Raw genomic sequence first — 26,518 nt, 5'->3', positions numbered from 1 at the left:
TGGTCCTGCTGRAATAAGACGGTCATAATACCATGCTTTAGAGAAGTTGGTATGAAACGTTATGAATTTCAGCTGCACCACACCTAGTCTTTGTTGATGTTCAGTACATGTTTGCCTAGAGTTGCAAGTTTGACCCAGTAGCCGGTCAATTCCTAGAAATAGGCCTTGTTTTCTGTTTAATGCAATGCATTTGATGGATTTTTACTATACACAGGAGGAGGAGTTGAGGCAGCGGGAGCAGGAGGCACAGCGCAGACAGAAGGAGGAAGAGGAACGGCAGGCACAGGAGGAGGCCCTCCGCAGACTGGAGGAAAGGAGGAGGGAGGAGGAAGAGCGGAAGCAAAGGGAAGAGTTTCTCCATAAACAGGTACTGGGCTTCAGAATAAAGACAGTATCAGGGCCCATAATCATGAAGCGTCTCAAAGTAGGAGTGCTGATCTAGGATTAGTTTTCATTTTTAGATCACGTGTAAAAGTACTCCCTCACTGCGACGGTTATTTTGAAGATCATTGTAGATCCGCAGTAATGGTTTGGAGATGACATGGCCTAAAATGGCGTCAGCATGCTTCAGTTCGGCTGGTCCCTAGCCGAACTCTGCTCACATACTCCCTTAAGACCGTAGCTTGAAAAAAATGGCAATAGTACTGTTTGTCCATTATGGGACGCCGTTGGCAGAATACACTTCCTCAAAATAGTCATAATGAATCTAAGGTAACTCAAGATATGTCATTAATTTTGCCGTTTTTGCCGAAGAGATCTTARTTAGATGTAAAATTGCCAGACTAAGGTGTTTGGTGCAGTATTTAGCACGAGTCGCGTCTCGTTGAATGACAACAAAGACTTTACTGAAGAATCCCTACTGTTGACCAATCACCGATGAAGGGGCGTAGACTTCGGCTCCGAACTTCAGCTTGCCTCCAGAAAAAATGTTTTGTGCCTTTAACAACCGGGGGGGGGGAAACTCACCGAAGTCCAAAACGAACAAAAGCGTCACTAAATGTYGTTATAATGTACACTACCGTTCAAAAGTTTGGGGTCACTTAGAAATGTCCTTGTTTTTGAAAGAAAACACATTTTTGTCCATTTAAAATAACATCAAATTGATCAGAAATACAGTGTAGACATTGTAAATTACTATTGTAGCTGGAAACGGCTGATTTTTAATGGAATATCTACATGGGCGTACAGTGGCCCATTATCAGCAAACATCACTCCTGTGTTCCAATGGCAAGTTGTGTTAGCTAATCCAAGTTTATCATTTTAAAAGGCTAATTGATCATTTAACCCTTTTGCAGTTATGTTAGCACAGCTGAAAACTGTTATGATGATTAAAAGAAGCAATAAAACTGGCCTTCTTTAGATTAGTTGAGTATCAGCATTTGTTGGTTCGGTTACAGGCTCAAAATGGCCAGAAACAAAGAACTTTCTTCTGAAACTCGTCAGTCTATTCTTGTTCTGAGAAATGAAGGCTATTAGTTGTGAGAAATTGCCAAGAAACTGAAGAGCTCTTAAACGCTGTGTACTACTCCCTTCAMAGAACAGCGCAAAGATAATGGGCCGTTTCCAGCTACAATAGTCATTTACAACATTAACAATGTGTACACTGTATTTCTGATCAATTTGATGTTATTTTAATGGATAAAAAATGTCTTTTTAAGTGACCCCAAACTTCTGAACGGTGGTGTATAAACGAACTCTACTGAACTGTTTCAGCTGCGAAGCATGCTGAAAGCCTTAAAACAGAAGCATGTCTGTTCCACGAAATACATTCTTAAATAAATGTATTCTCAAAGGTTGTATTTTCTCTCTTAACGCTGTGTGCACTGAACTGACGTGCATGATTGTTGCTGACACTCCGATGTTTAGAAGAAGTGAATTAAACTGCGACGCTCAACTTAAACAGCAGTGTGTAGCCTACTGTTGCTGCTGGCAAAGTAATTKAAATCCTGTACTTTATCACTCAGGATGTAACTTTATTTACAGTTATACTGTTTTTGCCATGTAATGTTAAAACAGACAGACAACCCCATTGTAAAATATTTACCTCAAATTGTATTTTATACAGCCCTTCTTAATCAGCTGATATCTCAAAGTGCTGTACAAAACCAGCCTAAAACCCAAACAGCAAGCAATGCAGGTGTAGAAGCATGGTGGCTAGGAAAAACTCCTTGAAAGGCCAAAACCTAGGAAGAAACCTAGAGAGGACCAGGCTATGAGGGGTGGCCAGTCCTCTTCTGGCTGTGCAGGGTGGAGATTATAACAGAACATGGCCAAGATGTTCAAATGTTCATAAATGACCAGCATGGTCAAATAATAATAATCACAGTAGTTGTCAGGGTGCAACAGGTCAGCACCTCAGGAGTAAATGTCAGTTGGCTTTTCATAGCCGATCATGAAGAGTATCTCTACCGCTCCTGCTGTCTCTAGAGAGTTGAAACAGCAGGTCTGGGACAGGTAGCACGTCCGGTGAACAGGTCAGTGTTCCATAGCCGCAGGCAGAACAGTTGAAACTGGAGCAGCAGCACGGCCAGGTGGACTGGGGACAACAAGGAGTCATCGTGCCAGGTAGTCCTGAGGCATGGTCCTAGGGCTCAGGTCCTCCGAGAGAGAGAGAGAAGAAAGAGAGAGAGAGAGAGCATACTTAAATTCACACAGGACACTGGATAAGACAGGAGAAGTACTAAGATATAACAGACTGACCCTAGCCCCCCACACATAAAACTACTTGCATCATAAATACTGGAGGCTGAGACAGGAGGGGTCAGGAGACACTGTGGCCCCATCCGATGATACCTCCGGACAGGGCCAAACAGGCAGGATATAACCCCACCCACTTTGCCAAWGGACAGCCCCCACTAGAGGGATAYCTTCAACCACCAACTTACCAGCCTGAGACAAGGCCGAGTATAGCCCAGATAAATATTCCTCTCTAGACGCATCCTATGGCTCTTCACAACATGAGAGTGAAACATTTATTCTGACMATCTAAAATTATATTCATTTTGGAGTAGAATGTACATTTTTTAAAGTTACCGGAACTGAGTTTCTCTGTACTTCTACATCGGAATCTGTACTCCCTAAGCAAGGGGACTGGAATTGGTTACATTTGCAGTTTAATGCATGTACAAAATTATTATTGTTCCCTAAAAGCATGAAAGGGGAGATCGACTTAAGTTTCAGTCATGGGGATTTTTTTTCCTTTAAAGTAATATGGTCAGGGGGGACCTGATCCTAGATGAGTACTCCTACTCTTAGTTGCTTTGTGAATACTGCTAAGGCTAAAAGGCATATTGCTACATAATGTTAATACTGAAGTTGACCATGTTCTAACAACCACATTTCTCCCCAGGAGGAGGAGCGCCGGAAGCAGGAGGAGGAGCGCCGGAAGCAGCAGGAGGAGGAGCGCCGGGAGGAGGAGCGCCGGAAGCAGGAGGAGGAGCGCMGGATGCAGGAGGAGCTGGAGGCCCTGAGGAGGTGCGAGGAGGAGAAGCGGCTGGAGGAGGAGGCGGTGGCGGCCGCGGTGGCGTTGGCACGGCAACAGCAGGAGGAGGCGAAGAGGAGGGAGCAGGAGGCGGCGAGGCAGCAGGAGCTAGCCAGACAGAGGCAACAGCAGCAGGAGGCGCTCCGCCGACTACAGCTGCAACAGCAGCAGCAACAGCTAGCCCAGATGAAGGTGACTAATATTATAACACTAACACAACACAAAATACACCTTACACTGCAGCAGCAGCAACAACTAGCACAGGTAAGGGTAACATACTTAGTATGCACACACTATACACACCTACCACTACACTAGCCCAGGTGAAGGTACCTTATAAACTACACACCATATATAACTACCAAAGTAACTTTGAAGTCAGAACATCACTGAATACTGTGTTTTAAGGTACCTGTAATTTAGCATGAAAAATGTACTGGTTACCAGACTACCTTTGCTCCTTTTCCCTTTTCCCTGTCTCGTAGCTGCCGTCGTCCTCTAAGTGGGGCCAGCAGTCAGCAGTCACGGCAGCAGCCATCTCCCAGTCCCAGAACGCCTTGTCGCTTGCTGAGATCCAGAAAGTGGAGGAGGAGAGGGAACGACAAGCACGAGAAGAGGTGTGAGCATAGGGGCTGAGTTCGTAGAGGGATACGGAGGCACTGCAGTATAGTGCTACCAATCTGRACAATGCTTAACAGCATTTTGGATAGCATAATACAATTTCACTAGATATCTATTGTTTAAAAAGGCTCTAAATTGTTAAAAATCCTTCTCAACCCAACCTTTAGTTTTTCTCACCTCAATCACCTGTCAATCACCGAACTTGTTTTCCTGCTATGTTTATAAGGAGCGCAGTARATCTCACTCTCCCCTCCCTCCATGCAGCAGCGGCGCCAGCAAGCAGAGCTCCTAAAGCTCCAGCAGCAGCAGGCCCTGCAGGASGCCCTGCAGCCTCAGGCCAAGCTCTCTGGTTGGGGCAGCGTGGCCAAGCAGCCGGCCGCCACCAAGTCCCTGCTGGAGATCCAGAGGGAGGAGGCCCAGCAGGTGAAGCAGARGAAGGAGCAGGGGGKTGGGAGCCAGCAGCCMAGTCACCCCACCGTCACCCAGCAGAACCGCGCCCAGAACAGAGCTGTGAGTCACTCGTTGGTTTGTTATTTCGTTCATTCATTTAATTCGTCTGCGTTCATTCTGGGTAGGTCTTCCATGTCATTTATTTGACTATGTGTTGATAGTGGTGTCTAAAACGGTGTTTCTCAAACCTTTCTTTGAGGACCCCCAGATGTTTCAAAGATTAGCCCACCTGATTCATCTAATCAAGGGCTTTGATGATTAGTTGACAAGCTGAATCAGGTGTTCTAGGGCTGGAATAAATCAAATACATTGAACGTCTGGGGGGCCCTGGAGAAGAGGTCGGGCAAACACTGCTCTAAATCAGACTACTCTGTTGGAAAACTTCCCTTCATTATTTGCCGTAATGAYACAGGTTTACTTTAGTTAAGTTTATTAGGATCCCCATTAGCTACTGTACATACAGCAGCTACTCTTCCTGAGGACCACATAAAACGTACAAATACATGACAAACACAGTAATAGACAAGAACAACATAAGATATTACATTMAAAATAAAATAATGAAAGTAAAATAAGTTATATATAGGAAAGACAACAGAAATACTATTTACACACTTCATATTCTTATATACAGTACAGTTAAATTAGATCTTTCAATAGAGGATAGGCACTCTGATGCCAGATGTTTTTTTAATCTGTTTTTTAACCTCTAGTAGCAGAGCATTCCACGATGACATGGCTTTGTACATGGATCTCTTTTCCCCCAGACCACTGCTCTGAGTTCCTCAGTGTGGGGCTCGGTGGCCACCAGCAGCATGGGCGGCGGGGCTCCTAACTGGGGCGGGGAAAGCAGCAGCATCTGGGGCGACAGCACAAACTCCAACATGGGCTTCTGGGACGAGGCGGTGAAGGAGGCGGCCCAGCCCCCGCCACAGGCCCCACCCCCCACCAGGAAGCCCAACGCTCAGAAGAACAACAAGGCCAACGCCAACCTCAGGTACGACCTCAGGACACTTTTACAGCTCACACCTGCTTGTCTATTTTGGCTGCTTGACTCGAAAGGTCGTGGTCAGGACAATTCTCTACCACATGGCTATTTTTTACGTTTGAGGTATTAAGGGGAGAAGCCTATTTTTCCACTTASTCAAATCAAATTTTATTAGTCCCGTACACATGGTTAGCAGATGCGAGTGTAGCGAAATGCTTGTGCTTCTAGTTCCGACCATGCAGTAATATCTAACAATTAATCTAACAGTTTCACAACAACTACCTTATACACACAAGTGTAAAGGAATGAATAAGAGTATGTACATATAAATATATGGATGAGCGATGGCCGAACGGCGTAGGCAAGATGCAGTAGATGGTATAGAATACAGTATATACATATGAGATGGGGAATGTAGGGTATGTAGACCTTATATAAAGTGGCATTGTTTAAAGTGACTAGTGATACATTTATTACATCMAATTTTTWATTATTAAAGTGGCTAGAGATTTGATTCAGTATGTTGGCAGCAGCCACTCAAATGTTAGTGATGGCTGTTTAACAGTCTGATGGCCTTGAGATTGAAGCTGTTTTTCAGTCTCTCGGTCCCAGATTTGATGCACCTGTACTGACCTCGCCTTCTGGATGATAGCGGGGTGAACAGGCAGTGGCTCGGGTGGTTGTTGTCCTTGATCTTTTTGGCCTTCCTGTGACATCGGGTGGTGTAGGTGTCTTGGAGGGCAGGTAGTTTGCGTGATGCGTTGTGCAGACCTCACTACGCTTAGGGCAGTGTGATTGCGTTGTCTGTGGACCTATTGGGGCGGTAAGCAAATTGGAGTGGGTCTAGGGTATCGGGTAAGGTGTGATTCTTAACTAGTCTCTCAAAGCACTTCATGATGACGGAAGTGAGTGCTACGGGGCRATAGTCATTTAGTTCAGTTACCTTTGCTTTCTTGGGTACAGCAACAAWKGTGGACATCTTTAAGCATGTGGGGACAGCAGACTGGGATAGGGATTTATTGAATATGTCCGTAAACACACCAGCCAGCTGGTCTGCGCATGCTCTGAGGATGCGGCTAGGGATGCCGTCTGGGCCAGCAGCCTTGCGAGGGTTAACACCTTTAAATGTTTTACTCACGTTGGCTGCGGTGAAGGAGAGCCCGCAGGTTTTGGTAGCGGACCGTGTCGGTGGCACTGTATTGTCCTCAAAGCGAGCRAATTAGTTTAGTTTGTCTGGGASCAAGACATCGTGGTCCGCGACGGGGTTGGTTTTCTTTTTGTAGTCCGTGATTGACTGTAGACCYTGCCACATKCCTCTYGTGTCTGAGCTGTTGAATTGCGACTCTACTTTGTCTCTTTACTGACGCTTACCTTGTTTGATTGCCTTGCGGAGGGAATAGCTACACTGTTTGTATTCTGTCATGTTTCCGGTCGCCTTCCCTGATTTAAAAGCAGTTGTTCACGCTTTCAGTTTTGAGCGAATGCTGCCATCAATCCACGGTTTCTGGTTGGGTAAGGTTTTAATAGTCGCTGTTGGTACAACATCACCGATGCACTTGCTAATAAACTCGCTCACCAAATCAGCGTACACGTCAATGTTGTTGTCTGAGGCTGCCCGGAACATATCCCAGTCCATGTGATTGAAGCAATCTTGAAGCGTGGAATCAGATTTGTCGGACCAGCGTTGAACAGACCTGAGCACGGGTGTTTMCTGTTTTAGTTTCTGTCTATAGGCTGGGAGCAACAAAATGSAGTYGTGGTCAGATTTKCCGAAAGGAGGGCGAGGGATGGCGTTGTATGCGTTGCGGAAGTTAGACTAACAATGATCCAGAATTTCCCAGCCCGGGTCGCACATTCGATATGCTGATAAAATTTAGGGAGCCTTGTTTTCAGATTAGCCTTGTTAAAATCCCCAGCTACAATAAATTCTCAGGATATGTGGATATGTGGATACTCAGGATATGTGGTGTCCAGTTTACATAGAGTCCAATGAAGTGCTTTCAGGGCCGTCGAGGTGTCTGCTTTGTGGGGATGTACACGACTGTGATTATAATCGAATTGAATTCTCTTGGTAGATAATGCGGTCGGCATTTGATTGTAAGGAATTCTAGGTCAGGTGAACAAAAGGTCTTGAGTTCCTGTATGTTGTTATGATCACACCACGACTGGTTAATCATAAGGCATACACCCCCGCCCTTCTTCTTATACCAGAGAGATTTTTGTTTCTGTCGGCGCGATGCGAGAAGAAAACARGTGGCTGTACCGACTTTGATAATGTATCCTGAGTGAGCCATGTTTCCGTGAAACAGAGAATGCTACAATCTCTGTCTCTCTGGAAAGCAACCCATGCTCGGATTTCATCTATCTTGTTGTCAAGAGACTGGACGTTGGCTAGTAGTATACTCGTGAGCGGTGGGCCTGTCTACGGAGCCTGACCAGAAGACCGCTCCGTCTGCMCCTTCTGCGGCACCGTTGTTTTGGGTCGCCTGCTGGGATCCGACCCATTATCCTGGGTGGTGGACCAAACAGAGGATCCGCTTCGGGAAAGTCATATTCCTGGTCGTAATGTTGGTAAGTTRGCGTTGTTCTTATATCCAATAGTTCCTCCCGGCTGTATTTAATGAGACTTAAGATTWCCTGGGGTAACAGTGTATGACACTTGCTCTACGACCCCCACAAGCGTCTTGGGACTCGTTTGAAGTCGGTACAGCCAATCTGCCAACTTCTGTCTRTAGCGTCCGAACAGTTTGGTCTACACACTAATATGAACCCTTTGTGGAAAGGTGAGACTCTCACGAACACGTGAGGCCTAGCTCGCAKTCGGCTTTCCAATTCATCCTAAAGGTGTTCGATGGAGTTGAGGTCAGGGCTCTGTGCAGACCAGTCAACTTCTTCCACACCGATCTCGACAAACCATTTCTGTATGGACCTCGCTATGTGCCCGGGGCGTTGTCATGCTGAAACCGGAAAGGRCCTTCCCCAAAGTGTTGCCACAAAGTTGGAAGCAGAGAATCATCTAGAATGTCATTGTATGCTGTAGCGTTAAGATTTCCCTTCACTGGAACTAAGGGGCCTAGCYCGAACCATGAAAAACAGCTCCAGACCATTATTCSTCCTCCACCAAATGTTACGGTTGGCACTATGCATTCGGGCAGGTAGTGTTATCCTGGCATCCGCCAAACTCAGATTTGTCCGTTACACTGCCAAATGGTGAAACGAGATTCATCACTCCAGAGAACGCGTTTCCACTGCTCCAAAGTTCAATGGCGGCGAGGTTTACACCACTCCAGCCTACGCTTGACATTGTGCATGGTGATCTTAGGCTTGTGTGCGGCTGCTCGGCCATGGAAACCCATTTCATGAAGCTCCTGACGAACAGTTCTTGTGCTGACGCTGCTTCCAGAGGCAGTTTGGAACTCTGTAATGAGTRTTTCAGCCGAGGACAAACTATTTTTATGAGCTTCAGCACTCAGCTGAGTGCTGAAGTGCATAAAAATAGTTATAGTATTAGTATATAGTATTAGTATTAGGGATGTGAGACCGGATTTGTGTTTTACTTGTCTTTATACACCTCTATAGAACAACTTGTCAAATACAGGTGCATTGAATACTGATGTATTCCTGTCTGGGGAGACAGGAGCATGTCATGATAAACTTTCAGTCCAGACCAAGGAGCCCTACTCCCCCCTACCACAGGACACTATTTTGAAATATGTGTATTATGTACATGTTATTCTCTGAAAATAAGCAAATATTCTTGCACTTCATATGAACTTTCCACAAGTTTCACATTTTTCGGGCCCTTACCAGTTTGCATCCCTGAATATGATGAATCACTTATAAATAGGATGATGGTTTAACAGGAAGTCTTTAAAGTTTTGGGGCCAGTGTATCTAATCGTATGTGTGGTAACTGTGAGCAGCAGTCGGGCCAATAAGAAGGTGGAGGAGGAGGAGAAGCTGCTGAAGTTGTTCCAGGGGGTTAATAAGAGCCAGCAGGATGGCTTCATGCAGTGGTGTGAGCAGACCCTGCACACCCTCAACACCGCCAACAACCTGGACGGTGAGTATATAATATAYGCACACACACCGCCAACAACCTAGGTGCGTCCGAAATGGCACCCCCTATTCCTTAGGGGCCCTGGTCCAAAATAGTGCACTATATAGGGAAAAGGTGTCAATTCGGACGCACGCTAAAGATACCTTGAACCTAAAGTAACCGTGACTGTGTGTGACCCCATCTTTAAAACTCACCCGACCCTCTTCCTCTAGTCCCGACATTTGCGTCTTTCCTGAAGGAGGTGGACAGTCCGTACGAGGTGCACGACTACGTGCGCGCCTACTTGGGGGACACATCCGAGGCTAAGGAGTTTGCCAAGCAGTTCCTGGAACGCCGTGCCAAGCAGAAGGCCAACCAACAGAAAGAGCCCCAGGCCCCACAGAACCAGCAGCCGACTCTCAAACAGCGACAGCAACAGCAGGTGAGAGAAACATGGCACAGCAGTTCATTGGACAACTGGGGTGTAGCTATGTTTTAGTAACTAAACGAGACAAAAACGGAGAAGGAACTTCCTGATTTTGTCCAAAAGAAACTTGTTTTTGTTACAATCTGTTTTCCATTGCAAAACCTTTTGCTTTGGTGTGCACTAATGAATACTCCCCTGGTTTGSCGTTTTGTTGTTGTATGATAATCGATTGGACTTATATTGCGCTTTTCAAAACACCCAAAGAGCTTTAAATAGTAGGGGGATGCTCACCTCATCCACCACCAATAGTTGAACTACCTAGTGTTGTCACGTTGGTAACATTTTATTATCGATACAATAKAAGGTCAAGTAACGCGATACAACCGGGGAAACATTTCAGATATGCCTGGCGTCCTGTTCACCTYGTCCCCTGACACTTGTTCACATTTTCTTAACGTTATGCTCATGTGCTATACAACACCTGTCACTGATATTCACACTTCTACTCAATACAACACATATTACTTTACACTGTTCACTTTATRATAGAATACTGCATAGAATGGCTAATTTGCTCATATTTGCAAAGGCCYACCTGTGATTTGGCTGGAAGAATGGAGGAAGGAATATATACTGAACACAAATATAAATGCCACATGCATTTTTGCGGAGTTACAGTTCATATAAGGAAATCAGTCAATTGGGGCGCCAGGCCCAGCCAATCAGTGAGTTTYCTTCCCCTACAAAAGGGCTTTATTACAGACAGAAATACTCGGATGTGGAGGTCCTGGGCTGGCGTGATTACACATCGTCTGCGTTTGAGGCCGGTTGGACATACTGTCAAATTCTCTAAAACGACATTGGGGCGCCTTATGGTAGAATGAACATTCAATTATCTGGCAACAACTCTGGTGGTGAAATGATATACAATGTATCAACTATGTTCGCGCTGCTCCAATGTATCACAGAAGACTGATCAGGGTCCGCCCTCGCCGTCATAGCTAAATTATATTTTCAAATCTGATGGAGGATTAGATGTGCATGAAGAGCGGACAGAGAGAAGCAGGTGAGTGAGGGCTGGAAGGGGATGCGGCTGGCGGATTACAGCTGCCACACGTAATATGTGCATGGAAGTGAAGTGGAAGTTATTGGACCCGTGTGTAAAATAGGCTAGTGTTGCCAAAGCAGCAGCTACTCTTCCTGGGGTCCAGCGAAATTAAGGCAGTTTATACAATTTTAAAACATTACAACACATTAACAGATTTCACAACACACTGTGTGCCCTCAGGCCCCTACTCCACCACTACCACATATCTACAGTACTAAATCCATGTGTATGTATAGTGTGTATGTTATCGTGTGTGTGTGCCAATGTTTATGTTGCTTCACAGTCCCCGCTGTTCCATAAGGTGTTTTTTTAATCCGTTTTTTAAATCTAATTTTACTGCTTGTGTCAGTTACTTGATGTGGAATAGAGTTCCATGTAGTCATGGCTCTATGTAGTACTGTGTGCCTCCCATAGTCTGTTCTGGACTTGGACTGTGAAGAGACCTCTTGTGGGGTATGGATGGGTGTCCGAGCTGTGTGCCAGTAGTTTAGACAGACAGCTCGGTGCATTCAACATGTCAATACCTCTCATGAATAAAAGGAGTGATGAAGGCAATCTCTCCTCCACTTTCAGCCAGGAGAGATTGACATGCATATTATTAATATTAGCTCTCTGTGTACATCCAAGGSCCAGCCGTGCTGCCCTGTWCTGAGCCATTTTGCCATTTTCCTAAGTCCTTTTTTGTGGCACCTGACCACACGACTGAACAGTAGTCAMGGTGTGACAAAACTAGGGCCTGTAGGACCTGCCTTGTTGATAGTATTGTTAAGGCAGAGCAACGCTTTATTATAGACAGACTTCTTCCCATCTTAGCTACTACTGCATCAATATGTTTTGACCAKGACAGTTTACAATCTAGGGTTACTCCAAGCAGTTTAGTCGTCTCAACTTGCTCAATTTCCACATTATTTATTACAAGATTTAGTTGAGGTTTAGTGAATGTTTTGTTCCAAATACAAGCTTTWAGTTTTAGAAATATTTAGGGCTAACTYATTCCTTGCCACCYACTCTRAAACTRACTGCAGCTCTTTGTTGATTGTTGCAGTCGTTTCAGTCGCTGTAGTAGCTGACGTGTATAGTGTTGAGTCATCCGCATACATAGAAACTCTGGCTTTACTCAGTGGCTTGTCGTTAGTGAAAAATGCAAGGGGCCTAAACAGCTAACCTGGGGAATTCCTGATTCTAACTGGATTATATTTGATAGGCTTCCATTAAAGAAAACTTCTGTGTTCTGTTTGACAATTAACTATTTATCCACATTATAGCAGGGGGTGTAAAGCCATAACACAAGTTTTTCCAGCAGCAGACTGATCAGTAATGTCAAAAGCTGCACTGAAGTCTAACAAGACAGCCCCCACAATCATTTTATCAATTTCTCTCAGCCAATCATCAGTCATTTGTGTAAGTGCTGTGCTTTTTGAGTGTCATCTGATTCAATAAATGAAGGAGCCGAGTTGGCTTTTTTCCCCAAAATTTAAKTTAAGGTGCCCCAAAGCTTTTTAATATCATTCTTTATATAATTTATTTGTTTCATTTCTTTTTATTTAGTTTAGTCACATGATTTCTTAATTTGCAGTTCTTTTGCCAATCAGTTGGGCTGCCAGACTTAATTGCCATACCTTTTGCCTCATCCCTCTCAACCATACAATTTTTCAATTCCTCATCAATCCAAGGGGATTTAACAGTTTTTACAGTCATTTTCTTAATGGGTGCGTGCTTATTAGTAACTGGAGTAAGTAGTTTCATAAATGCGTCAAGTKCAGCGTCTGGTTRCTCCTCATTACACACCACAGACCAGCAAATATTCTTTACATCATCAACATATGAATCACTACAAAACTTCTTGTATGACTTCTTATACACTATATTAGGMCCAGCCTTTGGAACTTTGGTWTTCCTAGATATGGCTATTATTATATGTAACGTTAACAGTATTAAAAAATGTTGGAATCAAATGTATTATGACGTTTTGGTACCAGTATACTGTGCAACACCACTAGTTAGTAATTATCTCACCCCTCATTTCCCCTGTGACTCCATTTCCCAGGATTCAGTRTGGGGCGTGAGCGGGACGGGCTCTCAGACTCGGTACCAGTCGAACCACACAAGCCTCCAGCAGCAGGCACGTTTCGAGACCGTCACCTCAGGGAAGAAGAAGAAAAAGCAGAAGATGGTCCGGGCAGACCCCAGCCTGCTAGGTGAGRACAAATACAATTCTGCATTTTTTAAGGAGTTAAGAGTATGAGAGTCATTTGTTATTGTATCACCTTCATTCCTATATCACCACTGATACAGCCTTACCTGGCAACTCACAGCATCAGTTGATAAGAAGTGCTCTATCGTTTAACTGTTTGACATTGAATCTAACGTAACTTTTCCTGTTCTCTCCTCTCCCCAGGTTTTTCTGTGAACGCGGCGTCTGAGAGGTTGAATATGGGCGAGATAGAGACGGTGGAGGACTTTTAAAGGGACTGCTCTGCCGCCACTGACTCAATCCGTTTTGAACAGCTGTCATTTTACCCGCCCACGCGTCCCGTCCCCCACCTCCCCGTCCCAATCCCTTTTATTTTTTGAAAATGCATCCTCTTTCTGTTCTGTTTAAGTTAATTTAATGTTTGTCATTGGAAGCTGGGGATGCTTTCCAGTGCCAAAGGACCCCCACCCAAAAAACATCCCTAATGAGTATTTTGCCCTATGGGAGACCGGGAGAAGGCTAATGACGCAGCCAGACAATCAAACGGAACATTCACGCAATGAAACATTGAACGAACTGACCMAAAAAATCTATGAATTGAAATCTGACTTCTCTCGGAGAAGAGAGCAGAGCTAAGGGGATGAGGAGGATGTGGATGTCTCTCCCCGTCTATGGTTGGCTGTTCAATTCCCTTCTAGTCTCTGGTGTCTGAAAGTGCCCAAAAAGAGAGGCCATTTCCTGATGCAATCATCTCCCCATGGAATTTTTTTAACGCGTGGACATAAGGGTGGGGATGCGGGGGGATTTTCGGTGRAAAAAAATTGGCAGTTAAACCTTTTTTTTTGTTTTTTATTTATTGAAAGTTTTTCCTCCCCCTTCCATTTTGTTAAATTTTCTCTCCTGTTTTCTGCCAGTTGTTTGTGGATGATGGTTGCATTGTAGGAGCTAAGGATGTGTGGCCGCTGATGTCCTGTTTTAAGGACATGTTCGAAAGTTCCAAGTAGTTATCCATTTCTTGTAAAATACTAGGCTGTTTAAAGAATAAACTTTCAATTCTGCATCTGTATTATAATATATGAAAATGATGAACTACTGGAGTCATACTTTTCTATTGCGGTATGAAATAAAACAGTCTCTTGTGTGGGCTGTTCACACTTCTGTCTTTTGTATGAATGAACAACTTCAAAATAATGAAAGTGTATCATTTTGCCTTCTTGCCTGCACAATGTTTGTACTCCCAACCCCCTCTGATGCTGATGCACTGTAGACAGATAAAAAAAAAAAAAAACATTGACACTTTTTAGGAAATTTGTTATCCTGTGTAAGATTCAACGTTGTGTGTTTATCTCATCCCAGTCATTGGGTTCCAATACTACTCTAACCAGCCTCTGGTGAAGCAAAGCTCATATCTTCTCACAACMTATAGCTATCTCCAAGTGGCAACCTGACCCCCCATAACCTCTTACCAGTACCACAGATAATACTACCCCCAATACGAACTTTTGTGAAAAAATACCTGAGTCTGTATCGATGATGTCTACCAACTGGGACGTGGGACGATGGACCGAGAGGCCTGGGAAGGTGTTGGGATGGTGAGTCTTCCTCTCCAAGTAGAAGTTTCCTGTAGGTAGATCTAGGATCAGCGTACCCTGCCCCAGTCCTAACCCTAACTGTTCAGGTGGAAATGGTTGAACCTTTAATCAGCATCTAGGGGTATTTCCTTGTTTTTCTGAGGAGTATGAAGTGGGTGGACCCTCATCAGAGGTGTTGACAAAGTCTGCACTGTCCAGACACTTCTGTCTCCATACACAGTCCCTCCTCCCCCTCTTTCACCTCTCTTCCCCTTTTTCCTTCGCTCCAGCCCTCACTAGCCCATGCATCAGGAGCTCTGGAGACTCCCAGTCCAGTCATCCTCCTCACAGACACAGGAAACATCATGGCCAACTGCAGCAGCGTCTCCAGACTCGTCCTCGTGGCCCTCCTCGGCCTCTGGGTAGCCACCCTCCACTCAGGTAAGCTCCCTGCCGGACAGTGTCTCTCCTGGTTTTCTTTGTATTAGCCATGGGAAGGAGTGTAATATATGATACATACGTCTATTTGGTCTTCACGTTTCGAATATCCCAAGTCTGAATGCATCATAAAAAAGTTCRCGCTACAGTAAATGTATTTATTACAATGTTATGAGTGTGTTTAGACGTTGCCTTTAGACCTCACCGCAAGAGCACAAGGGTTGAAAAGATTGAAGGGGCAAGGGTAGAACACTGGTTTGGTTGTTTAGTCACCTGTAGAGATGTGGATTAGAAATAAGTGGGGTGTGCTTGTGAAAAACAGACTCAAGATTTGCCACCAGAGATGCAGGGGTTGTTGAAGRTCATTTGTTGGAAAGTTGAAAGGCAAAAATATACTCCCTGCTTTTTCTTTTGCTCCAACAAGCACATCAACAAGTAGTCTAATATTATGTGCAATTTCAGTGACATTAAAATTTTATTCAAATCAACGTTCTACTTTATTTCAGTGGACAAATAATCAGAATATTCTAGTTTTTGTTTCTGAATGTTTCTCATTTGAGTGGGCATTGGGTAAGTATAGTCATATTTAGCTGTGCTCAAGGTGAGTGTGTGTACGTGTCATTTCCCCCCACTATTGACCTAGAGGCCCTGTTGCGAGAGGCCTTGCACTCTAAATGATGCAGTTGTTCGAGAAAAAGGACATTTAGAGACTGAAAGCTAGTCTTTGACAAACACGGTGACTCACTTGCTTTCATATAATACCTCGTGTTTAGAACCTTTCTGAAACTGAATATTGGCTCAATCTGGATGTGGTTTCGCTCTGCCAGGTGTCGTCAACCTTTTCTATGTGCTTCTTTATAAGGTTTTGTCATTTTTTATAGAGAAAATTGTTAAATGTGAGAGGAGCTTATCAAAGTAAAGCTGACCGCTGACATTTTAATTACTTGCACTGATGAAATGGTTAAAAATGAGAGCAAGTACTTGGAATTTATTTGATGTCCCTCTTAAGTGTAAGAGTTGTTTTTTTTACAAGAACCCTCTGTGCGTGTGGTCTTCCAGCGAATCTGCTGATTCTGTATGTTGATCAGCAGGAAGTCTCACCCTCTCGTTTAGTTTTTCTCTTTCAATCTTTCTCCCTCCTTTGCTTTCTCAATTTCTCATTTTCTCTCCCTCCATTTCTCTGTCTCTAGCTCTATATCCCTCCCATTTCTTTCTGTCTATTTTTCTTTCTAGTTCTCTCTCGGTTTACCTCTTCCTCTCTGTTTACTTCTCTCTTTCTTTCTTCAATTCGCTCTCGTTCTCCTACTCTCACACCTAAGTGATAAGCCAAAGGCGAGGCATGGGAATGAAGGGGATTTCACAAAGCCAGGGATTGTGAGGGCCTTAGTGCTGCTTTCCTAAGGCCCTACGGGTCAKGGCAAGGGTTAAAGCCATAGCATGCCACTTTTTCCTCCAAACAATGACCTGTACACAACTGTCAGTAAGCAGTGACAGCAGTGCGCTTGAGACGTCAATGTCTTGTCGGAGAGTCTAACGCTAGAATGATAGTTACACACCTGAAGGATTTTTAGGTTGAGCTGGTTGGTTTGATGAAGTCTTCCTCGAAACGGTGACCTGTACAACACTTGCTTGGCATGCCCTGGACAATGTTTTTTATTTAACCTTTATTTAACTAGGCAAGTCAGTTAAGAACAAATTCTTATTTTCAATGATGGCCAAGGAACAGTGGGTTAACTSCCTCGTTCAGGGGCAGAACGACAGATTTGTACCTTGTCAGCTCGGGGATTCGATCTTGCAACCTTCTGGTTACTAGTCCAACGCTCTAACCACTAGGCTACCCTGCCGTCCCGTTTTTGTGACCAGGCTGAGCTTTTGACATCAATGTCATGCCGGAGAATGTAGCGCGAGGGTGGCGTTGTCTATCGCTAGAATGATTTGTTACACACCTGTATCATCGTAGGATGAGCTGGATGGTTTGATAAAGAGAGGTTTTGTAGACAAGTGTTGAGGTGTTACTGAGCTCACCGTTTCTTTGATCTACGTTTACATGATCATAATGTTCAGTTTTGCATTTCAACTTGGAACCTTGTGCATTCTCCTTTTTTAAATGGCACTTCCATTTATGATTTGTTCTTTTGATAATTTTGTATTTCCTGTACCAATGATATGTCTATGGTCTCACAAGCATAAGATTCAGTATCAGCACCACCACAATCTGTATTTGACAATCTCAAAGATAACCCATGATCTCGTTTTGCACCCACATGACTTCTATCATGGCCGGAACAAGCTGCTTACTAAACCGTTTCCACCAAAATCTTCCTTTTCTCATTTTTATTTCTGCTCTAACTCATGGCCTATCCAGGTCGTTCTTCTCCTAGGGATCATGAACAAAAGAAGACGAGGAAAGAAAACAGTTTAACAGTATTTGRACCCAAACAAAAGTACTCCTGTTCTCCAGAGACCCAAGCCCTCATCTCTTAGTGGTCACGGAAGGGATGTAGATAAGGACAGAAAGCTGTTTCGAATTGTTTGGACGCAGCCATAGTACACTGCCTCCGTACTAACCTCCCAGAGACCTCATCTGTGTTTCAAGTTGTTATTAGTCGTGGTATGTACAGTTGAAGTCGGAAGTTTACGTACACTGAGGTTGGAGTCATTAAAACTCGTTTTTCAACCACTCCACATTTTCTTGTTAACAAACTATAGTTTTGGCAAGTCGGTTAGGACATCTACTTTGTCATTTTTCCAAAATTGTTTACAGACAGATTATTTCACTTATAATTCACTGTATCACAATTCCAGTGGGTCAGAAGTTTAACATACACTAAGTTGACTGTGCCTTTAAAAAGCTTAGAAAATTCCATAAAATGATGTCATGGCTTTAGAAGCTTCTGATAGGCTAATTGACATMATTTKWGTCAATTGGAGGTGTACCTATGGCTGTATTTCAAGGCCTACCTTCAAACTCAGTGCCTCTTTACTTGACATCATGGGAAAATCAAAAGAATTTAGCAAAGACATCAGGAAAAACAATTGTAGACCTCCACAAGTCTGGTTCATCCTTGGGAGCAATTTCCAAACGTCTGAAGGTACCACGTTCATCTGTACAAACAATAGTACGCATGTATAAACACCATGGGACCATGCAGCCGTCATACCGCTCAGGAAGGAGACGTGTTCTGTCTCCTATAATAATTTTTTTTAAAGTGCAAATCAATCCCAGAACAACAGCAAAGGACCTTGTGAAGATGCTGGTGGAAATGGGTACAAAAGTATCTATATCCACAGTAAAACAAGTCCTATAGCGACATAACCTGAAAGGCTGCTCAGCAAGGAAGAAGGCACTGCTCCAAAACCACCATAAAAAWAAAAAAAAGCCAGACTGCAGTTTGCAACTGCACATGGGGACAAAGATTGTACTTTTTGGAGAAATGTCCTCTGKTCTGATGAAACAAAAAAGGAACTGWTTGGCTATAATGACCATTGTTATGTTTGGAGGAAATGGGGAGGCTTGCAAGCCGAAGAACAYCATCCCAACCGTGAAGTACGGGGGTGGCAACATCATGTTGTGGGGGTGCTTTGCTGCAGGAGGGACTGGTGCACTTCACAAAATAGATGGCATCATGAGGTTGGAAAATGATGTGGATATATTGAAGCAACATCTCAAGACATCAGTCAGGAAGTTAAAGCTTGGTCACAAATGGGACTTCCAAATGGGCAATGGCCCCAAGCATACTTCCAAAGTTGTGGCAAAACGGCTTAAGGACAACAAAGTCAAGATATTGGAGTGGCCATCACAAAGCTCTGACCTCAATCCTGTAGAACATTTGTGGGCAGAACTGAAAAAGCGTATGCGAGCAAGGAGGCCTACAAAACTGACTCAGTTACACCAGCTCTGTCAGGAGGAATGAGTCAAAATTCACCCAAYTTATTGTGGGAAGCTTGTGGAAGGCTACCCGTATTGTTTCTCCCATGTTAAACAATTTAAAGGCAATGCTACCAAATACTAATTGAGTATGKAAACTTCTGACCTACTGGGAATGTAATGAAAGAAAGAAAAGCTGAAATAAATCATTTTCTCTACTATTATTCTGACATTTCTCATTCTTAAAATAAAGTGGTGATCCTAACTGAAGTAAGACAGGGATTTTTTCCTRGGATTAAATGTCAGGAATTGGGAAACTGAGTTTAAATGTATTTGGCTAAGGTGTATGTAAACTTCCCGACTTCAACTGTACAGGATACACATGGTATACATAGTCCAATTACATGCTTAGTTCCTTCTCAACAATACAACAACAATAAGAAATAGTAAAAATAATATGAACACAAGGTAAATGGCTCAGTAGAATATAATACATTTTTTAGCGTAAGTATAATACAGAAAGGCAGCATAATACAGGAAGGCACAATTAATAGTCCAATATTTAGACTATAATGTATTTATAGTCCAGTGATCACTGAAGTAAAGTACACAAGAAAAGGAAGCTGTTTTACAGTAATGGGACCCAGCCATAGTACACCTTCCTGGCCAACTTGTGGCCTTCACCAGCCTACAGGTCTGCTATAAATTCTGAACCTCACAAACAAACAGGATATTTGTAGCTATCGCCCTGGGATTTGTCAGAAGGTGTGTGGAGGAAGGTGGAGCAAACCCCACCTGGGAGGCAGTCAAAGAGGTGAGGCGAGGACAMGGGCACAGGCAATGCCCCTTTTGGAGGTGGGCACAGCCGCAGGACCAGGTGCCCGGGCGGTGTGGTGTTCACATACGCCCGTTTGCAAGCTCTGTCATCTCTCTGGGCCGTGTGAAATCCTGACTGGACTGGAGAGGTCAAAGCCACCAACGTCTGTCTTTGTTTTTAGTGTCTGAGATCAGCCTTTTCCTAATGTCTGTGTCTGTGTCTATGTCACACTACAGTAGCTCACAGGGACAAGAGGCACATAAGACTGAGATGGCACGTTCCATCATCATGGGTTTTCAGTGAGCTAGACTTCGAATGTGAGGCAGATTAGCTGTGGAGTTTGGACCTGTTCCTCTGGGCGAATGAGACATGGAGGGATGCCCTAACTTAACTGCAAAACCATGTATATGTTCACATATTGTCAATGAGTGACAGAGAGCCTATGGGCTCACTCATACTAGATGTGATACCCATGTTTCTTTATTTATTTATTTTTATCCCCTTTTCTCCCCAATTTTCGTGGTATCCAATCGCTAGTAATTACTATCTTGTCTCATCGCTACAACTCCCGTACGGGCTCGGGAGAGACGAAGGTCGAAAGCCATGCGTCCTCCGAAGCACAACCCAACCAAGCCGCACTGCTTCTTAACACAGCGCGCCTCCAACCCRGAAGTCAGCCGCACCAATGTGTCGGAGGAAACACCGTGCACCTGGCCCCCTTGGTTAGCGCGCACTGCGCCCGGCCCGCCACAGGAGTCGCTGGAGCGCGATGAGACAAGGATATCCCTACCGGCCAAACCCTCCCTAACCCGGACGACGCTAGCCCAATTGTGCGTCGCCCCACGGACCTCCCGGTCGCGGCCGGTTGCGACAGAGCCTGGGCGCGAACCCAGAGACTCTGGTGGCGCAGCTAGCACTGCGATGCAGTGCCCTAGACCACTGYGCCACCCGGGAGGCCCCGTGATACCCATGTTAGTGTCTTGTCACAGATTGGTTGTGTRTAGACCCAGGTAGAAGAGTTTGGTAGACTGGTATTACCTGAAACTGGTAGTGAGAACACCTTTGGAAACTGCGTCATGAGAATAGATGAAGCTCAGTGTTGATCTGTGGAAGATGAAAGACAGAGGATTCAGCTGGTCAACGGTAGCACTGCGGTCAAATCTGGGAGCCATTACTGGAAATTACGRAGAAGCAAATTTCTCCTGCCCTCCTTGATGAGGCAAACAAACACCAACGGAAAAAACATCACAGCGCTTTTTTTCTCCCCGTCCTCATTAAACAAAGCTGTCCAAGGAGGCACAGCCTTTTTACACACACACACAGACTATTTGATAAACATCCTTGTTTGACGTCCAGTGCCCGGCCATTCTAGGGGCTGACGCTACTGTAGGTTTGGGGCTGGCTGGCCGTTACCGGTTGGAGCCTGCCTCTACTGCAGCCGCCCTCCCTGAACGCACAAGTTGCCTTTTGTGCCATGGGCTGAAGGCCTCATTGATGGCAGGGCTGGCCAGAGGCCCAGGGCTCTGTACCTGCAGCCAGCCCCTGCACAGGAAGCCACATGCTAACACAAGTCAACACACGCAGCAAAAATACTCACCCCACCCACTTGCCCGGCCTGTACCCCCGCCTGGGTAAAGGCCGCAGTACACAGGCCATCACTGAACTCTGAAAATCTCCCAACCAACCATTCCCACTCACCATAGCTAATACCTTTTATTTGATCGTCTTGAAAATACACAACCAAACGTATCAGTTCAAAAGATTGTCTATGTACAGACCGGAGTACACAGGCCAGCACCAACAGGGTTATCTATCACGAGTTTGTGTGTGGTGTTGGAATTATAAGTCGTAATGATGGGCCGCAATGGACATAAATTGTTGGACATTATTCTGTATTTATCGTTGATAGTTGGAATTCTCTTCCCCATAAGAACGTTCAATCTTTTGAAGTGATGTGTTTGGTTATGTGTATTTTCAAGATAAAACTTATTAGCTATGGTGAGTGGGAATGTTTGGTTGGGAGATTTTCAGAGTTCAGTAAGGTTATGAAGTTTAGAGTGGGTGTCTTCATAGCTGGAAGGTAAATATGTCTGTTGTAAATAGCCTAGGTGTAAATATGTTTGTATGGTTTTGTTGGTATGTGAAGCGTGAGCTTGGGTAGGTTGAGTCAGTGAGTGAATGGGTGGGCTTGTGTGTGCATCATACATGCGTGTGTGTGTGTGTGGACGGTTTGTTTTTCTTTGGTGATTGGGATCGAATTTTCCCCGTTCCGTAGATTCACAAAAGCAAGGTCGCTCAGCTGTGCGATTTGAAGGGGAACGGTGGTTTACAGTTAGCTGGCGTTCTAAATCCTAGTGTTTCCATTCCCCTTTAACACAAGCCATCGAGGACACAGTGTTTCTCAGATCTTTGGAGAGAATCATGTCGCAGTTTAGTCAATTTAATTGGCCGTATCCAGAATCCACTCTTAGTACTCTTGAGCCTTCCCTTCTCCTGGGGTAGCGTGAGAGACAGCTTTTTTWAAGAGATCGGGATTCCATGGGTACTATGAAGGTGTGAAAAGTCACGTACCACCTCAATGCTAGGACCTGTGGAATGTAGGTGAGAGGAGTGAGAGACGCAGGAGAGACTGAGGAGAGAGGGGAGATGGAGGGTGGAGAGAAGAGCGAGGAGTTGAGCGAGCACACAGTGGAGGCTACCTGTACTGTGTACAGATAGTGCTGATCCCCTACAAAGACTTCCTTTCAGGGTCTAAGGCTGCTAGCAGAGCAGCACAGAAAAGCTATTAGTTGTTCCACCAATTCTGTGCCTTTTGAGAAGTGTAACTTGGGTTAAAAAAAGAAACTTAATTTCACCTCATTTTAATATTCTGTCATAGAGCAYATGTTCACCTTCATAAGAAATGTTATCCCTTTTCAAGAGGTTAAATAATACAATTACAGTAGTAAGTGCCAAATAAAGTAACAGGGTTGACTCTTTGTTTCTTAAATCCCCCTGTGACAGTGGGAATGGAAGCTTGTGTGCAACAGGGAGTGGCAAATTAATGCAAGCTTCACAAACCAAATGACTTTGTTAACATTTTTCCAGCCTGTCTATCTATGGGTAACAGGGTTGACTTGTTGTTCTAGAACCGCTCAGTTTTCCACCACAAAACACCAGGAAATGGTAGAACCAGCTCATCTGAAATCAATCTTCCGAAATGACTTTTGTCAAAGCAACACAATAACTAGAGCTTTACAATGATGGTGAAACTTGGAGTCATTTTGGGATTAAGTAGGTCAAAAATCTTCCTCGAAGTGATAGGGTTGAAGAGGGACTTGTCCAAATGCAGATTTATTGAATTTTCCGTGGTCTATAAAAGGGCACGTCATTTAATATCATGAATTTAAATATTCATGCACAATTTCTACTTAAAATATCAGACGCAAATCATAGGCACTATTTCGTGGAATGAACCACTAGCTTAGCCTCTTTCCACTGCAGCGTCAAAGACTAGGGCTAACATGTAGCTCTGTAAGTACTCTAGCTTACATTCACAGCTCTGTCCCTCACATTAGCAGCTGCCAAACCAGCAAAGCTACTCCTTAGACAAACTATTACGTGTAGTATAACATTTGTCATATTTTCAGTTCACACTTTTACCTCGAGGTTGTTTCTTTATGTAACTAAAAGTATCTGAATAGCTGAAACTGAAAGTGTAGGGAGTTGCATGTATGACTGAGCTTGTTGTGTTATCCTCAGTGAAATGTTTTGTTTAACCAGTTAGTCCCATTGAGGTCAGAATGTCTGTTTTCCAATGKACTCATGTTTCCCACACTTTTGCACTACAAATATGTACAAAATGCTACATTTAAACAGTTATAGACTCTTTAACTATTTGAACGAGCCCAAATTGTAAACACACACACACACACTGTTGCACTGCTGTTGTTCACAGAGACTGTGGCAGACCCCACACCCACTTTACAAGGAGACAACCAGGACACGCTGTCCGGAGAGGGGGCATATGAAGTCACCACCAAAGACCCCTTCCAGGATATGACAGAGAGTGTGTTGACCTTCGAATACGAGGACACCACCCACTCACAGGCCGTGGACGAGGAGGAAAGTGAGACATTTCCCATCACCAGTTAAATAATATAGAAATGTTATTAATATAAAGAATATGGGTTATACCCAGAGGATTTAGAAAACAGTATATTCCGCAAACATTTGCACGTGAAGAGCCATTGGCCAAAGCTCACTGGTGGGGTTATTTGTGTCTGTAAATCCACACCACAACCCCTGAATTGGTAAACCACACCATTGTAAAGTGTATCGAGTCTGTGATGATGCATTTTAAATCAAATTCGACCTTGACTTGACAATCCTGCTTTCTACTCGAGTGTCAGGTTGGTGGCCTAACCTCTGACCTTTGCTCGTTGTGTGTTCTCTGTGTGCCTCTGTATCCAGGTGTTCTGGGCCCTGGCGCCATCACAGCCATCGTCATCGCAGTCGTCCTGGGGGCTTCAGTCCTCCTCGCCCTCATCGTCATCACACTCAGGAAGTTTACTGCTTCCTAGAGCCACTTCCTCTTTCTTTCAATCTCTCTTTCACTTTGTCACTTCCATTCATCTATCTTTATTGTTTTTCCCATTCTCTAAATGTTCTCACGTTCCCTCCGTTTCCCTTATACACACATATTGTGAAAGTGAAACCCTCTACAACCTTGGATGCTATAATGGTATGTGGCAGGTCCCTTTGGCCTTGAAGAGCAACTGACAATGAAATACCTTCAGACTCTAGCTACTATAATCATGCTGTTCTTGTTGGCGCACATGTCCACTATTACATTGTCAATTGGAGGCTATGTGAAAATGTACCTTAAGTGGAAGTTAGAATTTGCCCCTAAGAGGACATTAGAGACTGGCAGGTTCTTCCAGTGTAAAGTCATAGCTCTAATACGATTGAATAGTGAAAAATAAAATCCCTTTTTATTTACTTTACTTGTAATGATCTGTAGTTGATAATTGTGTGCCCAAATGTTTTGTCGAGCTTTGATTTGTTTTTGCTGATTTTTGTAGAAGTAATTTTTTTCTGACGGTTATGTTGTGTGTTGCTGTATCCTGTCTGTCTGTCTGTCTGTCTGTCTGTCTTTGTGTATGAACGGGTGTGATGAGTGTCTTTGTGAAGATGAATCCACCATGTTCATTACGTTGCTGAGTGCCTACTCATTTGGTTAAAAGTGAAGTGTTATTAACAGTAGAATGAAAAATGAAATGATTTACCAAATGTACTATACAGAATTCACTTATATGATCAAATGTTATTTTGAATGATCATATCTCATGAGAGAATATTTTCACAATGCACACAATGTGCTACCTTTTATTGGCAAGTAGTTTTTATTTATTTAAGAAACGTTTGCCATTTTCCATTGGAACGAACATATTGATAGTGACCCAAAACTATAATATTTTAAGATGAAAATGCTGGCGTCGTCAATAAATAAACAGGGTAATTTGTTTGTTTTTACCTGCAAAGCAAATATTAACCTTGCGTATAAAATGGCTGTTGTGTTTGTGTGTTTGATGTGTTTTTGGGGGGGATTGATGGGAAGCATTGTATAATATTTTCGATTTTCTCTGTATTACTCTTGCGTTTTACCAATCAACTAACTAATGCTTATGTAAAACAAATATTCTTTAAGGTAATATCACCTGTTTGAACTATGTTTTATATTGTATAAATCACTTCCTACAACCAAATATTAGTCTGGTCATTTATTTAAAATGTTTATGGGTAATATACTGGTACACTAAGTTTATCAGTAAGGCAGAATAGAGGGCTTCATTCATCCAATCATAATACAAACAGGTGGTGTYATAAGTTATTGTGTTGGACTGACACAATACCCACTGACGAGTGGAAGTCACTCACTCACAGGTGCCGGATGTGCTAGTCAGCAGCACATGTTTGACTCTTAGCAAAACTGGAACAAATGAGTCATGGAAGCACAATAAAAATGTTAAACTTCCATCATTGTTCCAGATTAGAACTGTCTCTATGGGTTCTGGTTTGGAAAAGACCCATSTCATCAGGAACATGGAAATATAATCAATTGTATATGATCAGGACACAGACAAGGGTCAAAGGTTAGAATGGCACACCAGTTGCTCCTCAAAAGGGAAATAGTAATGGTTTATCATTCAAAGTCAACCAGTGGTAAAGTTGAGCAGTGGAACAGGAGAGATTGACTTTGTCACTACTTGTATTTATGAGCGCTATTGACATGTTGAATGTACCGAGCTGTCTGTTTGAATTACTGCCACACAGCTCGGACACCCATGCATACCCCACAAGACATGCCACCAAAGGTCTCTTCACAGTCCCCAAGTCCAGAACTGACTATGGGAGGCGCACAGTACTGCATAGAGCCATGACTTCATGGAACTCTACTCCACATCATGTAACTGACGCAAGCAGTAAAATTAGATTTAAAAAACAAACCTTATGGAACAGCGGGGACTGTGAAGCA

The 26,518-nt window shown here is 43.8% G+C and overlaps 2 protein-coding genes across 2 annotated transcripts in view; both read left to right on the top strand.

Annotated features, from left to right (window-relative positions):
- LOC111956263 (GRB10-interacting GYF protein 2-like) overlaps positions 1-14,465 on the top strand; it is a 48,631-nt gene extending 34,166 nt beyond the window's left edge. Inside the window, 9 exon segments of the mRNA XM_023976705.2 lie at positions 215-367; positions 3,350-3,673; positions 3,967-4,098; positions 4,367-4,612; positions 5,320-5,549; positions 9,463-9,602; positions 9,812-10,020; positions 13,161-13,311; positions 13,512-14,465. Of these exon segments, the coding sequence (XP_023832473.1) occupies positions 215-367; positions 3,350-3,673; positions 3,967-4,098; positions 4,367-4,612; positions 5,320-5,549; positions 9,463-9,602; positions 9,812-10,020; positions 13,161-13,311; positions 13,512-13,579 (1,653 nt within the window). The 3' untranslated portion in view covers positions 13,580-14,465.
- Positions 14,466-14,851: 386 nt separating this feature from the next.
- Positions 14,852-25,748, top strand: LOC111956262 (protein SNORC). The gene is made up of 4 exons (XM_023976704.1): positions 14,852-14,899; positions 15,169-15,319; positions 23,939-24,109; positions 24,454-25,748. The coding sequence occupies exons 1-4, from the start codon at positions 14,867-14,869 to the stop codon at positions 24,561-24,563; spliced, it is 465 nt and encodes a 154-aa protein (XP_023832472.1). The 5' UTR covers positions 14,852-14,866; the 3' UTR covers positions 24,564-25,748.
- The last annotated feature ends 770 nt before the right edge of the window (positions 25,749-26,518 follow it).

This window comes from Salvelinus sp. IW2-2015, linkage group LG32, assembly GCF_002910315.2.
Source record: "Salvelinus sp. IW2-2015 linkage group LG32, ASM291031v2, whole genome shotgun sequence".
Lineage (NCBI taxonomy): Eukaryota > Metazoa > Chordata > Actinopteri > Salmoniformes > Salmonidae > Salvelinus > Salvelinus sp. IW2-2015.
Note: the sequence above shows the minus strand (reverse complement) of the source record. Positions and strands in the feature narration are given on the sequence as shown.

Bases quoted from the DNA above. Each gene is read 5' to 3' on its own strand.
- LOC111956262 (XM_023976704.1), top strand. From the start codon at position 14,867: ATGGACCGAGAGGCCTGGGAAGGTGTTGGGATG. The intron at 14,900-15,168 runs GTGAGTCTTCCT...CCTTCGCTCCAG, and splicing joins CCTGGGAAGGTGTTGGGATG to CCCTCACTAGCCCATGCATC. The intron at 15,320-23,938 runs GTAAGCTCCCTG...TGTTGTTCACAG, and splicing joins GGTAGCCACCCTCCACTCAG to AGACTGTGGCAGACCCCACA.